This window comes from Heptranchias perlo, chromosome 2 (genome assembly GCF_035084215.1).
Source record: "Heptranchias perlo isolate sHepPer1 chromosome 2, sHepPer1.hap1, whole genome shotgun sequence".
Classification (NCBI taxonomy): Eukaryota; Metazoa; Chordata; class Chondrichthyes; order Hexanchiformes; family Hexanchidae; genus Heptranchias; species Heptranchias perlo.
In genome coordinates, this window is record NC_090326.1 from 17,593,837 (window position 1) to 17,608,742 (window position 14,906).

The 14,906-nt window shown below is 46.0% G+C and overlaps 1 protein-coding gene across 2 annotated transcripts in view; it reads left to right on the plus strand.

The window, feature by feature from the left end:
• Window positions 1-14,906, plus strand: part of nkd2b (NKD inhibitor of WNT signaling pathway 2b) — a 172,577-nt gene that overhangs the window by 122,094 nt on the left and 35,577 nt on the right. For both annotated transcript variants that reach the window (XM_068000703.1, XM_068000712.1), the window contains exon 4: window positions 13,402-13,462. In XM_068000703.1, coding sequence (XP_067856804.1) covers window positions 13,402-13,462 — 61 coding nt within the window. The remainder of the gene's footprint in view (window positions 1-13,401; window positions 13,463-14,906) is intronic.

A 14,906-nucleotide genomic window follows, 5' to 3' on the forward strand; every position in this document is an offset into this window, starting at 1 on the left:
GCTTTGGGCGAGACTGACCGTGAAAAAGATGCATCAGAGGGTGGGTATGAGGCAGAGACATCACATTGGATGAGGATTGGGGTGAGTGGATTGATGAATTGGGGGGAGTGGGGGCGGAGATGTGGAAGACGGAATGTAGGAGAATCAGTAAGTGTACTCACTTTTGCTGACCTGGTTAGGTCATTGAAACGCTTCCTGCACTGGATGCATGTGCGGGAGATGTTGCTGCTGCTGGTGACCTCCTCTGCCACCTCGAGCCTGGCCTTCTTGGTGGCAGAGGCAGGGCACTCCCTTCCGTTCATGAGGTAAAACACTTCCCTCCTCCTCCTCACCCCATCCAGTAGCACTTGGAGTGAGGCGTCGCTGACCCTTGGAGCAGCCTTGCCCCTGTGCTGCTCCATTGTGATTTCTGGGTCGTTGCTCCAGCAAAAGCCTTTGGAGCAATGGCCCTTTAAGCAGAGCTCGTCCAGCTGTCAGCCTGTGATGTGAGTGCACAGTCCGCCCACTGTGCAGCTTTCCGACGGCAAATCCGGAAGCCCCGATAAGTGGCACCAATTCACTTGCGATCACGTGGGAAGTAGACATTTTTGATTGGTCGGGTCATCCACGCGCCCATTCACCCCCCCCCTCCCGCTGCCATCCCGTCTCCATTCTAAAATCAGGGCCCTGGTCTCTTCCAGAACTTGTAAACAATTTTACAACACCAAGTTATAGTCCAGCAATTTTATTTTAAATTCACAAGCTTTCGGAGGCTTCCTCCTTCATCAGGTGAACGATGGAGGAAGCCTCCGAAGGAGGAAGCCTCCGAAAGCTTGTGAATTTAAAATAAAATTGCTGGACTATAACTTGGTGTTGTAAAATTGTTTACAATTGTCAACCCCAGTCCATCACCGGCATCTCCACATCATGTCTTCCAGAACTGTTATTCACCCCAATTCTGTGTAGTTTCACAGTAAGTAGAAAACTGTAACACTGGAATATTTCTGGTGCTGTAAGGAGATTTTGTTTTTCCTTTTTGAAGTCCAAGCAGTCTAGAAATGTGAAACTGTTCAAAGTTTTAACACCTCAGTGAACAATGATGGATTGACTTGTTATAGGTGTGTTCGCTTTCCCAGGCTGTATTCATGCAATGACCACAACAGAAATTACATCTCCATCTGTCGAGCTGCTTATATTAACACCTTAAACATGTTACTGCAGCCATCAGAGATTTTCTTTATCTACAGGCTGTTTCTTAGTCTTCTGTTTTGTACATGACAAAGATGTGAAGTGCTTTCACTTCTACTCACACCATTTCAAACTATGTTTAAAACTTCCAGTCTTGACTGTTGTAGGCTTGCTAACGAGGTGGAAAAATGCGTTTTAATATTCCACAAGGCTGGAAGTGTAGAATCTTAAGTAGTTCTGCCTCATTACTAAACAGTAATAGAAACTGCCCAGTACCGAATGTGGGAACATAGAAACATAAGAACAAGGAGGAGGCCATTCTGCCCCTCGAGCCTGTTCCGCCATTCTGTTGGCACATGGCTGATCTGTACCTCAACTCCATTTGTTCCATATCCCTTGAACAGGGAAGAGACAAGTCGATCTGTCGGACAAGACTGGTACCAGAGTACTTCAGTTTGTCTACTGTCTTCCGCCTCCCAGTGCAGTACAAGCAGAGATTGCTCAAACATTTTCCACTATATTTTTGGAAATGTCATCACTACATTTCCAGACGGGGTGAGGTGCTGTGGTGACCTCGCTGTAATTTGATTTGAACAACATCCCTCGGGGCAAGTTCTGCAGTAATAAATTGTACTCAGTCCTGTGGATGAAAGATCACAAAATAAAATTAAGAGGCTTTCCTCCTTTATTTTTTTTTTAAAAGAGAATCATCAAAGGTTACAGAAATTAAATCCATACATGTTTGAGTGCTGGACAGAAGAGTGGATAGAGAAAGGCTTGTGTGCTTGAGTGTGTGTGTGCTTGAGTGTGCGTATGCATGCATGTGCTTGAGTGCACGGACGTGTGTTTAAGTGTGCGTGTGTTTGCTTGAGTGGGCTCATGGGCACGTGTGTTTGAATGGGCACGTGTTTGACTACGCGTGCTTGAGTGTCGTGTGTGGTGTGTGTGTTTGTTGTGCGTGGTGTGTGTGTTTGTTGTGCGTGGTGTGTGTGTTTGTTGTGCGTGGTGTGTGTGTTTGTTGTGCGTGGTGTGTGTGTTTGTTGTGCGTGGTGTGTGTGTTTGTTGTGCGTGGTGTGTGTGTTTGTTGTGTGTGGTGTGTGTGTGTGGTGTGTGTGTTTATTGTGTGGTGTGTGTGTTTGTCGTGTGTGGTGTGTGTGTTTGTTGTGTGTGGTGTGTGTGTTTGTTGTGTGGTGTGTGTGTTTGTTGTGTGTGGTGTGTGTGTTTGTCGTGTGTGGTGTGTGTGTTTGTCGTGTGTGGTGTGTGTGTTTGTCGTGTGTGGTGTGTGTGTTTGTTGTGCGTGGTGTGTGTGTGTGGTGTGTGTGTGTGCTGTGTGTGTTTATTGTGTGGTGTGTGTGTTTGTCGTGTGTGGTGTGTGTGTTTGTTGTGTGTGGTGTGTGTGTTTGTTGTGTGGTGTGTGTGTTTGTTGTGTGTGGTGTGTGTGTTTGTCGTGTGTGGTGTGTGTGTTTGCTGTGTGTGGTGTGTGTGTTGTGTGGTGTGTGTGTTTGTGTGTGGTGTGTGTGTTTGCTGTGTGTGGTGTGTGTGTTGTGTGGTGTGTGTGTTTGTGTGTGGTGTGTGTGTTTGTCGTGTGTGGTGTGTGTGTTTGTCGTGTGTGGTGTGTGTGTTTGCTGTGTGTGGTGTGTGTGTTGTGTGGTGTGTGTGTTTGTGTGTGGTGTGTGTGTTTGTTGTGTGGTGTGTGTGTTTGTTGTGTGTGGTGTGTGTGTTTGTCGTGTGTGGTGTGTGTGTTTGTCGTGTGTGGTGTGTGTGTTTGTCGTGTGTGGTGTGTGTGTTTGTTGTGCGTGGTGTGTGTGTGTGGTGTGTGTGTGTGCTGTGTGTGTTTATTGTGTGGTGTGTGTGTTTGTCGTGTGTGGTGTGTGTGTTTGTTGTGTGTGGTGTGTGTGTTTGTTGTGTGGTGTGTGTGTTTGTTGTGTGTGGTGTGTGTGTTTGTCGTGTGTGGTGTGTGTGTTTGCTGTGTGTGGTGTGTGTGTTGTGTGGTGTGTGTGTTTGTGTGTGGTGTGTGTGTTTGCTGTGTGTGGTGTGTGTGTTGTGTGGTGTGTGTGTTTGTGTGTGGTGTGTGTGTTTGTCGTGTGTGGTGTGTGTGTTTGTCGTGTGTGGTGTGTGTGTTTGCTGTGTGTGGTGTGTGTGTTGTGTGGTGTGTGTGTTGTGTGGTGTGTGTGTTGTGTGGTGTGTGTGTTTGTGTGTGGTGTGTGTGTTTGTTGTGTGTGGTGTGTGTGTTTGTTGTGTGTGGTGTGTGTGTTTGTTGTGTGTGGTGTGTGTGTTTGTTGTGCGTGGTGTGTGTGTGTTTGTTGTGCGTGGTGTGTGTTTGTTGTGCGTGGTGTGTGTGTTTGTTGTGCGTGGTGTGTGTGTTTGTTGTGCGTGGTGTGTGTGTTTGTTGTGCGTGGTGTGTGTGTTTGTTGTGCGTGGTGTGTGTGTGTTTGTTGTGCGTGGTGTGTGTGTGTTTGTTGTGCGTGGTGTGTGTGTGTTTGTTGTGCGTGGTGTGTGTGTTTGTTGTGCGTGGTGTGTGTGTGTTGTGCGTGGTGTGTGTGTGTTGTGCGTGGTGTGTGTGTGTTGTGCGTGGTGTGTGTGTTTGTTGTGCGTGGTGTGTGTGTTTGTTGTGCGTGGTGTGTGTGTTTGTTGTGCGTGGTGTGTGTGTGTTGTGCGTGGTGTGTGTGTGTGTTGTGCGTGGTGTGTGTGTTTGTTGTGCGTGGTGTGTGTGTTTGTTGTGCGTGGTGTGTGTGTTTGTTGTGCGTGGTGTGTGTGTTTGTTGTGCGTGGTGTGTGTGTTTGTTGTGCGTGGTGTGTGTGTTTGTTGTGCGTGGTGTGTGTGTTTGTTGTATGTGGTGTGTGTGTTGTGCGTGGTGTGTGTGTTTGTTGTGCGTGGTGTGTGTGTTTGTTGTGCGTGGTGTGTGTGTTTGTTGTATGTGGTGTGTTTGTTGTGCGTGGTGTGTGTGTTTGTTGTGCGTGGTGTGTGTGTGTTGTGCGTGGTGTGTGTGTTTGTTGTGCGTGGTGTGTGTGTTTGTTGTGCGTGGTGTGTGTTTGTTGTGCGTGGTGTGTGTGTTTGTTGTGCGTGGTGTGTGTGTGTTTGTTGTGCGTGGTGTGTGTGTGTTTGTTGTGCGTGGTGTGTGTGTTTGTTGTGCGTGGTGTGTGTGTGTTGTGCGTGGTGTGTGTGTGTTGTGCGTGGTGTGTGTGTGTTTGTTGTGCGTGGTGTGTGTGTGTTTGTTGTGCGTGGTGTGTGTGTTTGTTGTGCGTGGTGTGTGTGTGTTGTGCGTGGTGTGTGTGTTTGTTGTGCGTGGTGTGTGTGTGGTGTGTGTGTTTGTTGTGCGTGGTGTGTGTGTTTGTTGTGCGTGGTGTGTGTGTTTGTTGTGCGTGGTGTGTGTGTTTGTTGTGCGTGGTGTGTGTGTTTGTTGTATGTGGTGTGTGTGTTGTGCGTGGTGTGTGTGTTTGTTGTGCGTGGTGTGTGTGTGTGTTGTGCGTGGTGTGTGTGTTTGTTGTGCGTGGTGTGTGTGTTTGTTGTGCGTGGTGTGTGTGTGTGTTGTGCGTGGTGTGTGTGTTTGTTGTGCGTGGTGTGTGTGTTTGTTGTGCGTGGTGTGTGTTTGTTGTGCGTGGTGTGTGTGTTTGTTGTGCGTGGTGTGTTTGTTGTGCGTGGTGTGTGTGTTTGTTGTGCGTGGTGTGTGTGTTTGTTGTGCGTGGTGTGTGTGTTTGTTGTGCGTGGTGTGTGTGTTGTGCGTGGTGTGTGTGTTTGTTGTGCGTGGTGTGTGTGTTTGTTGTGCGTGGTGTGTGTGTTTGTTGTGCGTGGTGTGTTTGTTGTGCGTGGTGTGTGTGTTGTGCGTGGTGTGTGTGTGTTGTGCGTGGTGTGTGTGTGGTGTGTGTGTTTGTTGTATGTGATGTGTGTGTTGTGCGTGGTGTGTGTGTGTTGTGCGTGGTGTGTGTGTTTGTTGCGTGTGGTGTGTGTGTTTGTTGTATGTGGTGTGTGTGTGTGGTGTGTGTGTGTGTTGTGCGTGGTGTGTGTGTTGTGCGTGGTGTGTGTGTGTTGTGCGTGGTGTGTGTGTGGTGTGTGTGTTTGTTGTGTGTGGTGTGTGTGTGTTGTGCGTGGTGTGTGTGTTTGTTGTGTGTGGTGTGTGTGTGTGGTGTGTGTGTTTGTTGTGCGTGGTGTGTGTGTGTTGTGCGTGGTGTGTGTGTTTGTTGTGCGTGGTGTGTGTGTGGTGTGTGTGTGTGTTGTGCGTGGTGTGTGTGTGTTGTGCGTGGTGTGTTGTGCGTGGTGTGTGTGTGGTGTGTGTGTGTGTTGTGCGTGGTGTGTGTGTGTTGTGCGTGGTGTGTGTGTTTGTTGTGCGTGGTGTGTGTGTGTGGTGTGTGTGTGTTTTGTGCGTGGTGTGTGTGTGGTGTGTGTGTTTGTTGTGCGTGGTGTGTGTGTGTTGTGCGTGGTGTGTGTGTGTGGTGTGTGTGTGTTGTGCGTGGTGTGTGTGTGTGTTGTGCGTGGTGTGTGTGTTTGTTGTGAGTGGTGTGTGTGTGTGTTGTGCGTGGTGTGTGTGTGTGTTGTGCGTGGTGTGTGTGTTTGTTGTGTGTGGTGTGTGTGTGTGGTGTGTGTGTGTGTTGTGCGTGGTGTGTTGTGCGTGGTGTGTGTGTGTTGTGCGTGGTGTGTTGTGCGTGGTGTGTGTGTGGTGTGTGTGTGTTGTGCGTGGTGTGTGTGTGTGTTGTGCGTGGTGTGTGTGTTTGTTGTGTGTGGTGTGTGTGTGTGGTGTGTGTGTGTTGTGCGTGGTGTGTGTGTGGTGTGTGTGTGTGTTTGTTGTGCGTGGTGTGTGTGTGTGTGTTGTGCGTGGTGTGTGTGTGTGTGTTGTGCGTGGTGTGTGTGTGGTGTGTGTGTGTGTTTGTTGTGCGTGGTGTGTGTGTGTGTTGTGCGTTGTGTGTGTGTGGTGTGTGTGTTTGTTGTGTGTGGTGTGTGTGTTGTGCGTGGTGTGTGTGTGTTGTACGTGGTGTGTGTGTTGTGCGTGCGTTAGGGAATTTGTTGTCCATTTTCCTTCAAATGTTCCACCCCAAAACACGTACCCTATGCAGTATACAGTGGTTAAAAATTACTCCTTCACGTAATGCGACTGTAGTCCATAGTGTGTTTTATTTGCATCCATAATTTAAACTTCATGTTCGGGCAAGGCTTCAGACTCTATCTCGTCATGGGACAAAGGTGTAGGTTAAAATAGTGAAGGGATGGGGGTTTTTTTGGGGTGGGGGAACGGCTTTCTCCCTGCTAATGTTTTGCCGACTTAATGTAACTGCTCCTTCCCTACTAAGCAGCCTCAGAAGCACTGCCAAAAGCCTTTGCATACTACACACCACTGAGACTGACCTTGTTGCTTTCGCTGAGATTCGATCCAGCTGTTGCAGTGATTAAAAGTGTTTGAAGGCTGCCCAGTGCCTTGACTTGTGTTGACGGTATGTTTTTATATATATTATGGTATGCATATACGATTGGAAATGCACCAAGATCTCCTCTGTGGGAATGACTTGACATGTTGTGCGAACTGATTGTTTAGGCAATATACTGAGAATAATGGTGGGGCTGAACTTTGATCATTGAAGCATTTTTTTTAGTTCATTCCCAAGTAGCATACTCGCCAAAAGCGAATCCTACCTTTGATCATGACTGGAGAGAGAGGGGAGGGAGAGGGGAGAGGAAGGGAAAAGGAAGTCAGCCAATGGGGGAATGGTAGTTGCCTCTCTGGGTTGACTGGTGCAAAGGCCCTTGGAGAGATGACAGGCTTTTGGTTCTTAAGAAATAACTGCTGGATTCTGAGCTGAGCTACTTCCACATTTGGGTTTGTGTGCCAGACTTGCTTGGCTATTTTTTTTAAAAGAAAGGAAAAGAGAGCTCCAGATCAGATCTAGAGGTTGTAATTAAACTGCTGGCTGGGCCCTGGCTTGAAAGAAGAGAGCAATCAGAGAAAGAAGAGAGCTGCCGCAAAAATAAATGAAAGGAAAGGACTTGCATTTATATATCACGACATCCCAAAGCACTTCACCAGCAATGAAGTACTTTTGAAGTGTAGTCACTGTTGTAATGTAGGGGAATGCAGCAGCCAGTTTGTGCACAGCAAGGTCCCACAAACAGCACTGAGGTAATGACCAGATAATCTGTTTTAGTGATGTTCGTTGAAGGATACATATTGGCCAGGACATCCGGGAGAACTCCCCTGCTTTTCTTCCAATAGTGTAATGGGATCTTTAACATCCACCTGAGAGGGCAGACGGGGTCTCGGTTTAACATCTCATCCAAAAGACAGCACCTCTGACAGTGCAGCACTCCCTCAGTACTGCACTGGAGTGTCAGTCTAGGTTATGTGCTCAAGTCTCTGGAGTGGGTCTTGAACCCACAACCTTCTGACTCAGAGTTGAGAACTGAGCCAAGGCTGAAACCTGTGGTTTTTTTTCTCTTTTCCCTTCCTACCTGGAGGAGGTCGCTCAAAACAGAGTAGGCCAGGACTGTGGAGGGATTTGAAGATGAGGACAAGGATTTGAAGTTCACTGTGTAGGGAGACACAATGCCAATGTTGGTCAGCGAGCAGAGGAGCAATGTACGATTGGGACTTGGTGGGGGCAGCCTGGTGTACAGCAAGCTAAGAGTTTGAGAAGGATGGAAGAGGTGACAAAAGTGTGGATAATGGTTTATGATTGGTGAGGGCGAGGTAGGGGGCAAGGATAGATCCATGGGGGACTCCAGAGGTGACTGTAGGGGGCAGGAAGGAAAAATCTCACTTAAGATGCGCTAGCTACATTTGGATGGGTAGAAGTGGAACCAAACAAAGGCAGTCCCCCAGAACTGGACTGCGGAGAAGATATTGATTCTATATGGGTTTTCTTCACCCAATAAATATAGCAGTAGTGTAATATTTAGCATTCTGTGTTAAAAATGTTGAAGTTTATTTTTTTGTTTAAGTTCACTAGAAAAATTTTGCTAGCAAAATAGAATATCAACAAATTGCACATCAGCAGGTTACGAAAAAATTGAAAAGCCTTCAGCTATTCTTCCAGACGGACACTATAGCCCCATTCTGAAAGTTTCAACTTGAATTCTGATAGTTTGCCAATGTTTAAAAATAATAATAATATCCTTCATCTGGAAACGTGTATGGAGAATGTGCCAGTCTGTTGGAAGTGAAACAGAGCAAGTGTTAATAGAGCTCGCTAGTCAACTAAAAAATCCAGGCTTTTATCTGTTGTTAAGTTACTGTTTTTGGATCTATGGCTTCCGGCCCTCTCCTCACACTCCTCCCCATCCCCAAACTTTTATTCAAAAGGTCGTGTTGTTTAGGAATCACTCTGTGCTCGGTACAATGTCCTTGCCAATCTGTTGACTGAAATGAGTAGCTCCTAAAGGTCGCCTTTCTGACACACCGATAAGTCTGTGTGACAGGAAGTGTTAAACAAAGCTCTGTAGTGTTTCTGGCTCCTTGGGAATGAAAAGGGGAGGTTTGCCGCCGATGGGAGTTGTTGCAGATCTTGGGCTGATGTCACCTGGTCCTCCCACCTCCCCCCCCCCCCCCCCCCCCCCCACAAAGTGATGACAGCTCCTCTGTAACCTGACTTGACTTGAAAGGCTGGAAATGGTAGAGTTGAAAGGTGATCGGCAGTAACTTTGCAGAACTTGGGAACAGTCAGCTGGCTCTCTCTTCTGATTTTTGTTTTGTGTGTGTGTGTGTGTGTGTGTTAAATAATTTTCAAAACCACCAAAGCTTCATTACATGGAAGCTTTCCTGAATGTAACCTGAGCCCCATTTTTGGAGGTTTGACTGTATCTGGAAGGATAACCTCCTAATTTGAATTGTCCTTACTGGACTCTGGTCACTGTTGTCAAGCAAGCTGACCTTCTGAGGTGAGTTTTCTACGAGGACCAACACTAAAACAGCGTAATCTATACCCTTGCCCTTTTATCCACTGTCTTGAGCGAGAGGGAGATCTCGAGAATGCTGGTCTCACTATGTTGAGCTGCAGAGTAGTAGGATGTGCAGAAACATAGGCGGTAATTTTGACTTGTTTTATATCTCTCCCATGACATTTCCGTTGACTTTCAATGGAAATAAAAATCAGGAGAGATGTAAAACGGGCTGCCAATTCACTATTACCTGTCAGTTTGGCTCAGTCAGTAGCATGCTTGCCTCTGAGTCTCAAGGTTGTGGGTTTAAGCCCAACTCCGGAGACTTGAGCACATAATCCAGGCTAGCTCTCCCAGAGGGGAGTGCTGCACTGTTGGCAGGTGCTGTCTTTGGATGAAACGTTAAACCAAGGCCCCATCTGCCCTCTCTGGTGGATGCAAAATATTCTATGTCATTATTCAAAGAAGAGAAGGGGAATTCTCCCCAGCCAACACTTATTTCTAAATCCAATACTACAAAAAAAAACAGATTAAACGGTCATTTATCTCTGCTGTTTTCTACATTTATCTACAGAACAATGACTATACTTCAAAGTACTTTATTGGCTGTATATTGCTTTGGGATGTGAAAGATGTTATATAAATGTTATGATCTGGAATGCGCTGCCTGAAAGGGTGGTGGAAGCAGATTCAATAGTAACTTTCAAAAGGCAATTGGATAAATACTTGAAGGAAAAATTTGCAGGGCCATGGGGAAAGAGCAGAGGAGTGGGGCTAATTGGATAGCTCTTTGAAAGAGCCGGTACATTGGAATAAATTAGTTCATCTCCTCAAACCCCGAAGAGCCGAATGGCCATCTTTTGTGCTGTATGATTCTATGATAAATGCAAGTTTGTTCATCGTTGGTATTGATTTCTTTACAGCTGAAAGATGTACTTTGCCCTTGGTCTGACCTCAGTGGGAAATATTGGGTTAATTTATACACTGGATATTGTTGATGTGTTTTATGCCCTGTGGGGCTGTTTCACACTAGTGAAAAATTAAAAACAAACAGAATGCTTGTACCATTCACACGAAGACCTAGCCAGATTCTGTGGAGAGTCTCTCCAGCACTAACTTTTCCTTCCTGTGCAAGGCTCATGAATTGAAGAGCAGTCCCTCATGCTATCCCACTGCCCTTTGAACAATCTAAAGCATTTTGCAATTGACCATTGTGAACAAACAGTGAGAGAAAAACCTTTATCCAGCGTTATTCTCCAATCCGCCCTACAATATTCCCAGGAATTCCATGAATTCTATTATCCATTTGCCAGCATGTGTTCGGGCCTAAAGTTATCAAGTGTCAAATTCCAATCTTTTTCAATTAATCATGACCCTTTTTAATTAAATGGAGGTGCCTTTTCCGACTGAGTCCAATTATAGCAGCAACTCAATACTGAACTTCTGGGGTTAAACTTTTTTGATTTGTTTTTATAATCTTGTTCTTATCTCACACGAGTGTTGATAACACGATGGGTGTGTGTTGACAAAGATGCGGGGCAGATTTGGCTATTAGTTTGTAATGAATCCTTGTAACGAGCCCAAACTCTCCCTCTCTCTGCAATTTCCCTAGTGTTCACCGAGTGAGAGAGAGAGAGAGAGAGAGAGAGAGAAGGAAGCTGCTATTGAGGTGTGTGTGTGTGTGTGTGTGTGTGTGTGTGTTTAAATCCTGGTACATCTCCTGCTAGAATTCCTGATTAATGACAGCCGCTTGCCAGGAGGTTTGGAGACAGTCTGTGCACCTCCCTCTGCCTGGGAGACTTAAAAGGTTTGCAGGCTTGTCGCAGATGATTCGCGATGATGCAATGGCGCTAAAGGAAGAGAAGGTGCCTGAGAGAAGTGGAGCCTGCTTTGGAGGGGCAAGGGCAAGGGGAGGGGGAGGGGGAGAAAGCTCTCTGGATATTTGCTGAGGTTGAACTGAAACAAGCCACTGGCGCTCGTCAGGAACTGCGAGCCCCATTAGAGGTCAGAAAGGGAGATTATGGGGTTTCTCAGATTTCACTGGATGGTTTTAGCTCCTCAGGCAAGAATAATCGATTGAATGAGTTACAGGTGCAAACTCCAGAGCAAAGAGAGGACCAGAATTCTGAGCTACGGCTGACTTGGGAGCAACTTCAAGTATGAAAGTGGGGTTTGAGGAGGTGAACTTGTTTATTCCGATCTTGTAAATTATTTGTAGATCCATTTAAGGGAACGCTAGATAAGTACATGAGGGAGAAAGGAATAGAAGGATTTGTTGATAGGGTGAGATGAAGTAGGGTGGGAAGAGGCTCTTGTGGGGCAGAAACACCGGCATGGACCAGTTGGGCCGAATGGCCTGTTTCTGTGCAGTAATTTCCACGTAATTTGCTGACGGGAATTTTCTCAACAATCTGACCCATCGGTTGTGCAGAAATCCCTTCTTTGTTCCATCACCAGGGAATGTTTGCCTTCCTGCTGTATATCCTGGATACAACCCCATCAATATTTCTGGCACTGCTATATAACTTTCCTATATATTTTTTTGTGTGTGTAAAACCTCTTGATGTATAGTTACAGAGTGCAAGCTCAGCCGAGTGGTGTCAGCTCAGCCATAATGCAATCGGAGAATTGTTGTTAAAACAGTGTTAAAACAACGACTTGCATTTATACAGCGCCTTTAATGTAGTAAAAACATCACAAGGCGCTTCACAGGAGTGTAATCAGACAAAAAAATTGACGCCAAGCCAAAGAAGGAGACATTAGAACAGCTGACCAAAACCTTGCAGTGTCAGCTGTGACTCAGTGGGTAGCACCCTTACCTCTGAAGTCAGCAGGTTGTGGGTTCAAGCCCCACTCCAGAGACTTGAGCACAGATGCTAGGTTGACACTTCAGTGTAGTACTGAGGGAGTGCTGCACTGTCGGAGGTGCCATACTTCAGATGAGATGTTAAACCAAGGCCCTATCTGCCCTCATAGCACTATTTGAAGAAGACCAATGGAGTTCTCCCCAGTGTCCTGGCCAATATTTATGCCTCAACCAACATCTAAAAATAGACTATCTGGTCATTGTCACATTGCTGTTTGTGGGACCTTGCTGTGTGCGAATTGGCTAGCACATTTCCTACATTACAACAGTGCTTCAAAAGTACTATAAAGCAGTTTGGGATGTCCTTAGGTCATGAATGGCGCTCTGTAAATGCATGTCTTTATTTCTTGGTCGAACCGGTAGGTTTTAAGGAGTGTCTTAAAGGAGGAGAGGTTTAGGGAGGGAATTCCCGAGTTTAGAGTCTAGACAGCTAAGGGCACGGCCGCCAATGATGGGACAAAGGAATGGGGGTTGCACAAGAGGCCAGAATTGGAGTAGAGGAGCAAACAGACTAAGGTGTTCAAATAACAAATCTTTAGAAGTGGGTGCACATGTTGATAAAGTTGTACTTTTTTTTAAAAAAGGATCCTAGGTTTTGTAAATAGGAGCATAGAGTACAAAAGCAAAGAGGTAATGTTAAACCTGTACAAATCATTGGTCAGGTCACAGTTAGAATACGGTGTCTAGGTTTGAGTGCCTTACTTTAGGAAAGATGTCCCAGCTGTGAAGAAGATATCGATGAGATTCACAAAGAGGAGAGGCTTTAGTTATGGGGAGACATGGGAGAAATGGGACTCTTTTCGTTAGAACAGAGAAGGTTATGGGGAGATCTGATTGAGGTGTTCAAAATTATGGGAGGTCTTCAAAGGGTAAAATGGGAAAAACTAGTTCCACTGGTCGGTGAGTCGGTAACTAGAGGGAATAAATTGAAGATCATCACCAACAGAACGAAGGGAGAGGTTAGGAGAATTTTTTTTATGTTGAGGGATTGTTAAGACATGGAATGCCCGGCCAGAAACAGCGGGGGAATCCGAACAGTTTTTAAGCGGGAAATAGATAAACATTCATAAAAGAAAAATAATTAAGAGGATGTGGGGAAAAGGGCAGGGGACTGGGACTAAGTGGATAACTCTTCGAGAGCTGGCACGAGTGTAATGGGCCGAATGGCTCCCATCTGCACTGTACAATTCTACCTGAAGATCTGAAGTGCTCAGGTACCATCAGTAAAATTACCCACCTGTCCTTGTAAACGATCTCTTTGAAAAATAAAAATAGAGGTTAAGTGAGTCCTTTCAACCAACTGCTCTTCACTAGTGGGATTTTTTTTGTTGCGTTTTGATTTTTGGGCAGCAGAGTGGTTAATGGGACCTGTTGCCGCTCCTTTTATCTGAGGTCCTGTGTGCAGGGAAGTGCTTATCCTTTGTGCTAATGACTCATCGACTGAGATTCCTTCCTATTCACCCACATCTGTTCCTTGTCTGTAATGTTTTTTCTCTCTCTCTCTGCAGGAGCTGTTGAATGGAGAACTGAAAGGAGGACAATTCCTTGATGACCAGTGCCCCCTAGAGGGTGAGTGAAGAACGCAACACGGTCGGTTCTTGTGGAGTTAAAATGGGAATCTGCGAATGCTGGAAATCTGAATCTTAAAAAAAAAAGCTCGGAAAGAAAAATGGTCAGAGGGTCAGTGGGGATCTAGATAGCTGATTGTTCTGGGTGGGTGTTCTGATGAAGGGTCTCACTCAAAACCTTAAGCCGTCTTTCTTTGGCCTGCTGAGAATTTTCAACAACAACAACAACACCTTGCATTTATATGATGCCTTTAACGTGGAAAATGTCCCAAGGCGCTTCAGGGGAGCGTTATTTTCTTTTAATTGCAGCAAAATCTGGGAACCACTTGAAGCTGATTGAAGACCATAAAGGCACAGCCCCTCAACCATTGGCCAATGGGACTTGGCTTCAAGCAATCCTATTTCAACCCCTCACCATTGCACTGGTGTATTGTCTGAGTTGGGGGGGGGGGGTGCGGGGGTTGTAGGGCCGGAGGAGGTTACAGAGATTGGGGAGGGGTAAGACTGTGGAGGGATTTAACAGAACAACAACAACTTGCATTTATATAGCGCTTTTAACGTAGTGAAAACGTACCTGGAGTATTGTGTGCAGTTTTGGTCTCCTTACCTAAGAAAGGATATACTTGCCATAGAGGGAGTGCTGCGAAGGTTCACCAGACTGATTCCTAGGATGGCAGGACTGTCGTATGAGGAGAGATTGGGTCGACTCGGCCTGTATTCACTCGAGTTTAGAAGAATGAGAGGGGATCTCATTGAAACATATAAAATTCTGATGTGGAGATGCTGGTGATGGACTGGGGTGGACAAATGTAAGCAATCTTACAACACCAGATTATAGTCCAACAGTTTTATTTGAAGGAGGTAAGCTCCGAAAGCTTGTGATTTTCAAATAAAACTGTTGGACTATAACCTGCTGTTGTAAGATTGCTTACATAAAATTCTGACAGGGCTAGACAGACTGGATGCAGGGAGGATGTTTCCCCTGGCTGGGGGTCCAGAACGAGGGGGTCACAGTCTCAGGATACAGGGTAAGACATTTAGGACTGAGATGAGGAGAAATTTCTTCACTCAGAGGGTGGTGAACCTGTGGAATTCTCTACCACAGAAGGCTGTGGAGGCCAAGTCACTGAATATATTTAAGAAGGAGCTAGATAGATTTCTAGACACAAAAGGCATCAAGGGGTATGGGGAAAGAGCAGGAATATGATATTAAGATAGAGGATCAGCCATGATCACATTGAATGGCGAAGCAGGCTCGAAGGGCCGAATGACCTACTCCTGCTCCTATTTTCCAAGCTTCTATGTTTCTGTGTCCCAAGATGCTTCACAGGAGCGTAATCAGACAGAATTTGACACGGAGCTACATGAAGAGATATTAGGACAGGAGAGTTAGGTTTTAAGGAACGACTTAAAGAAGGAATCAGAGATTTAGGGAAAGAATTGCA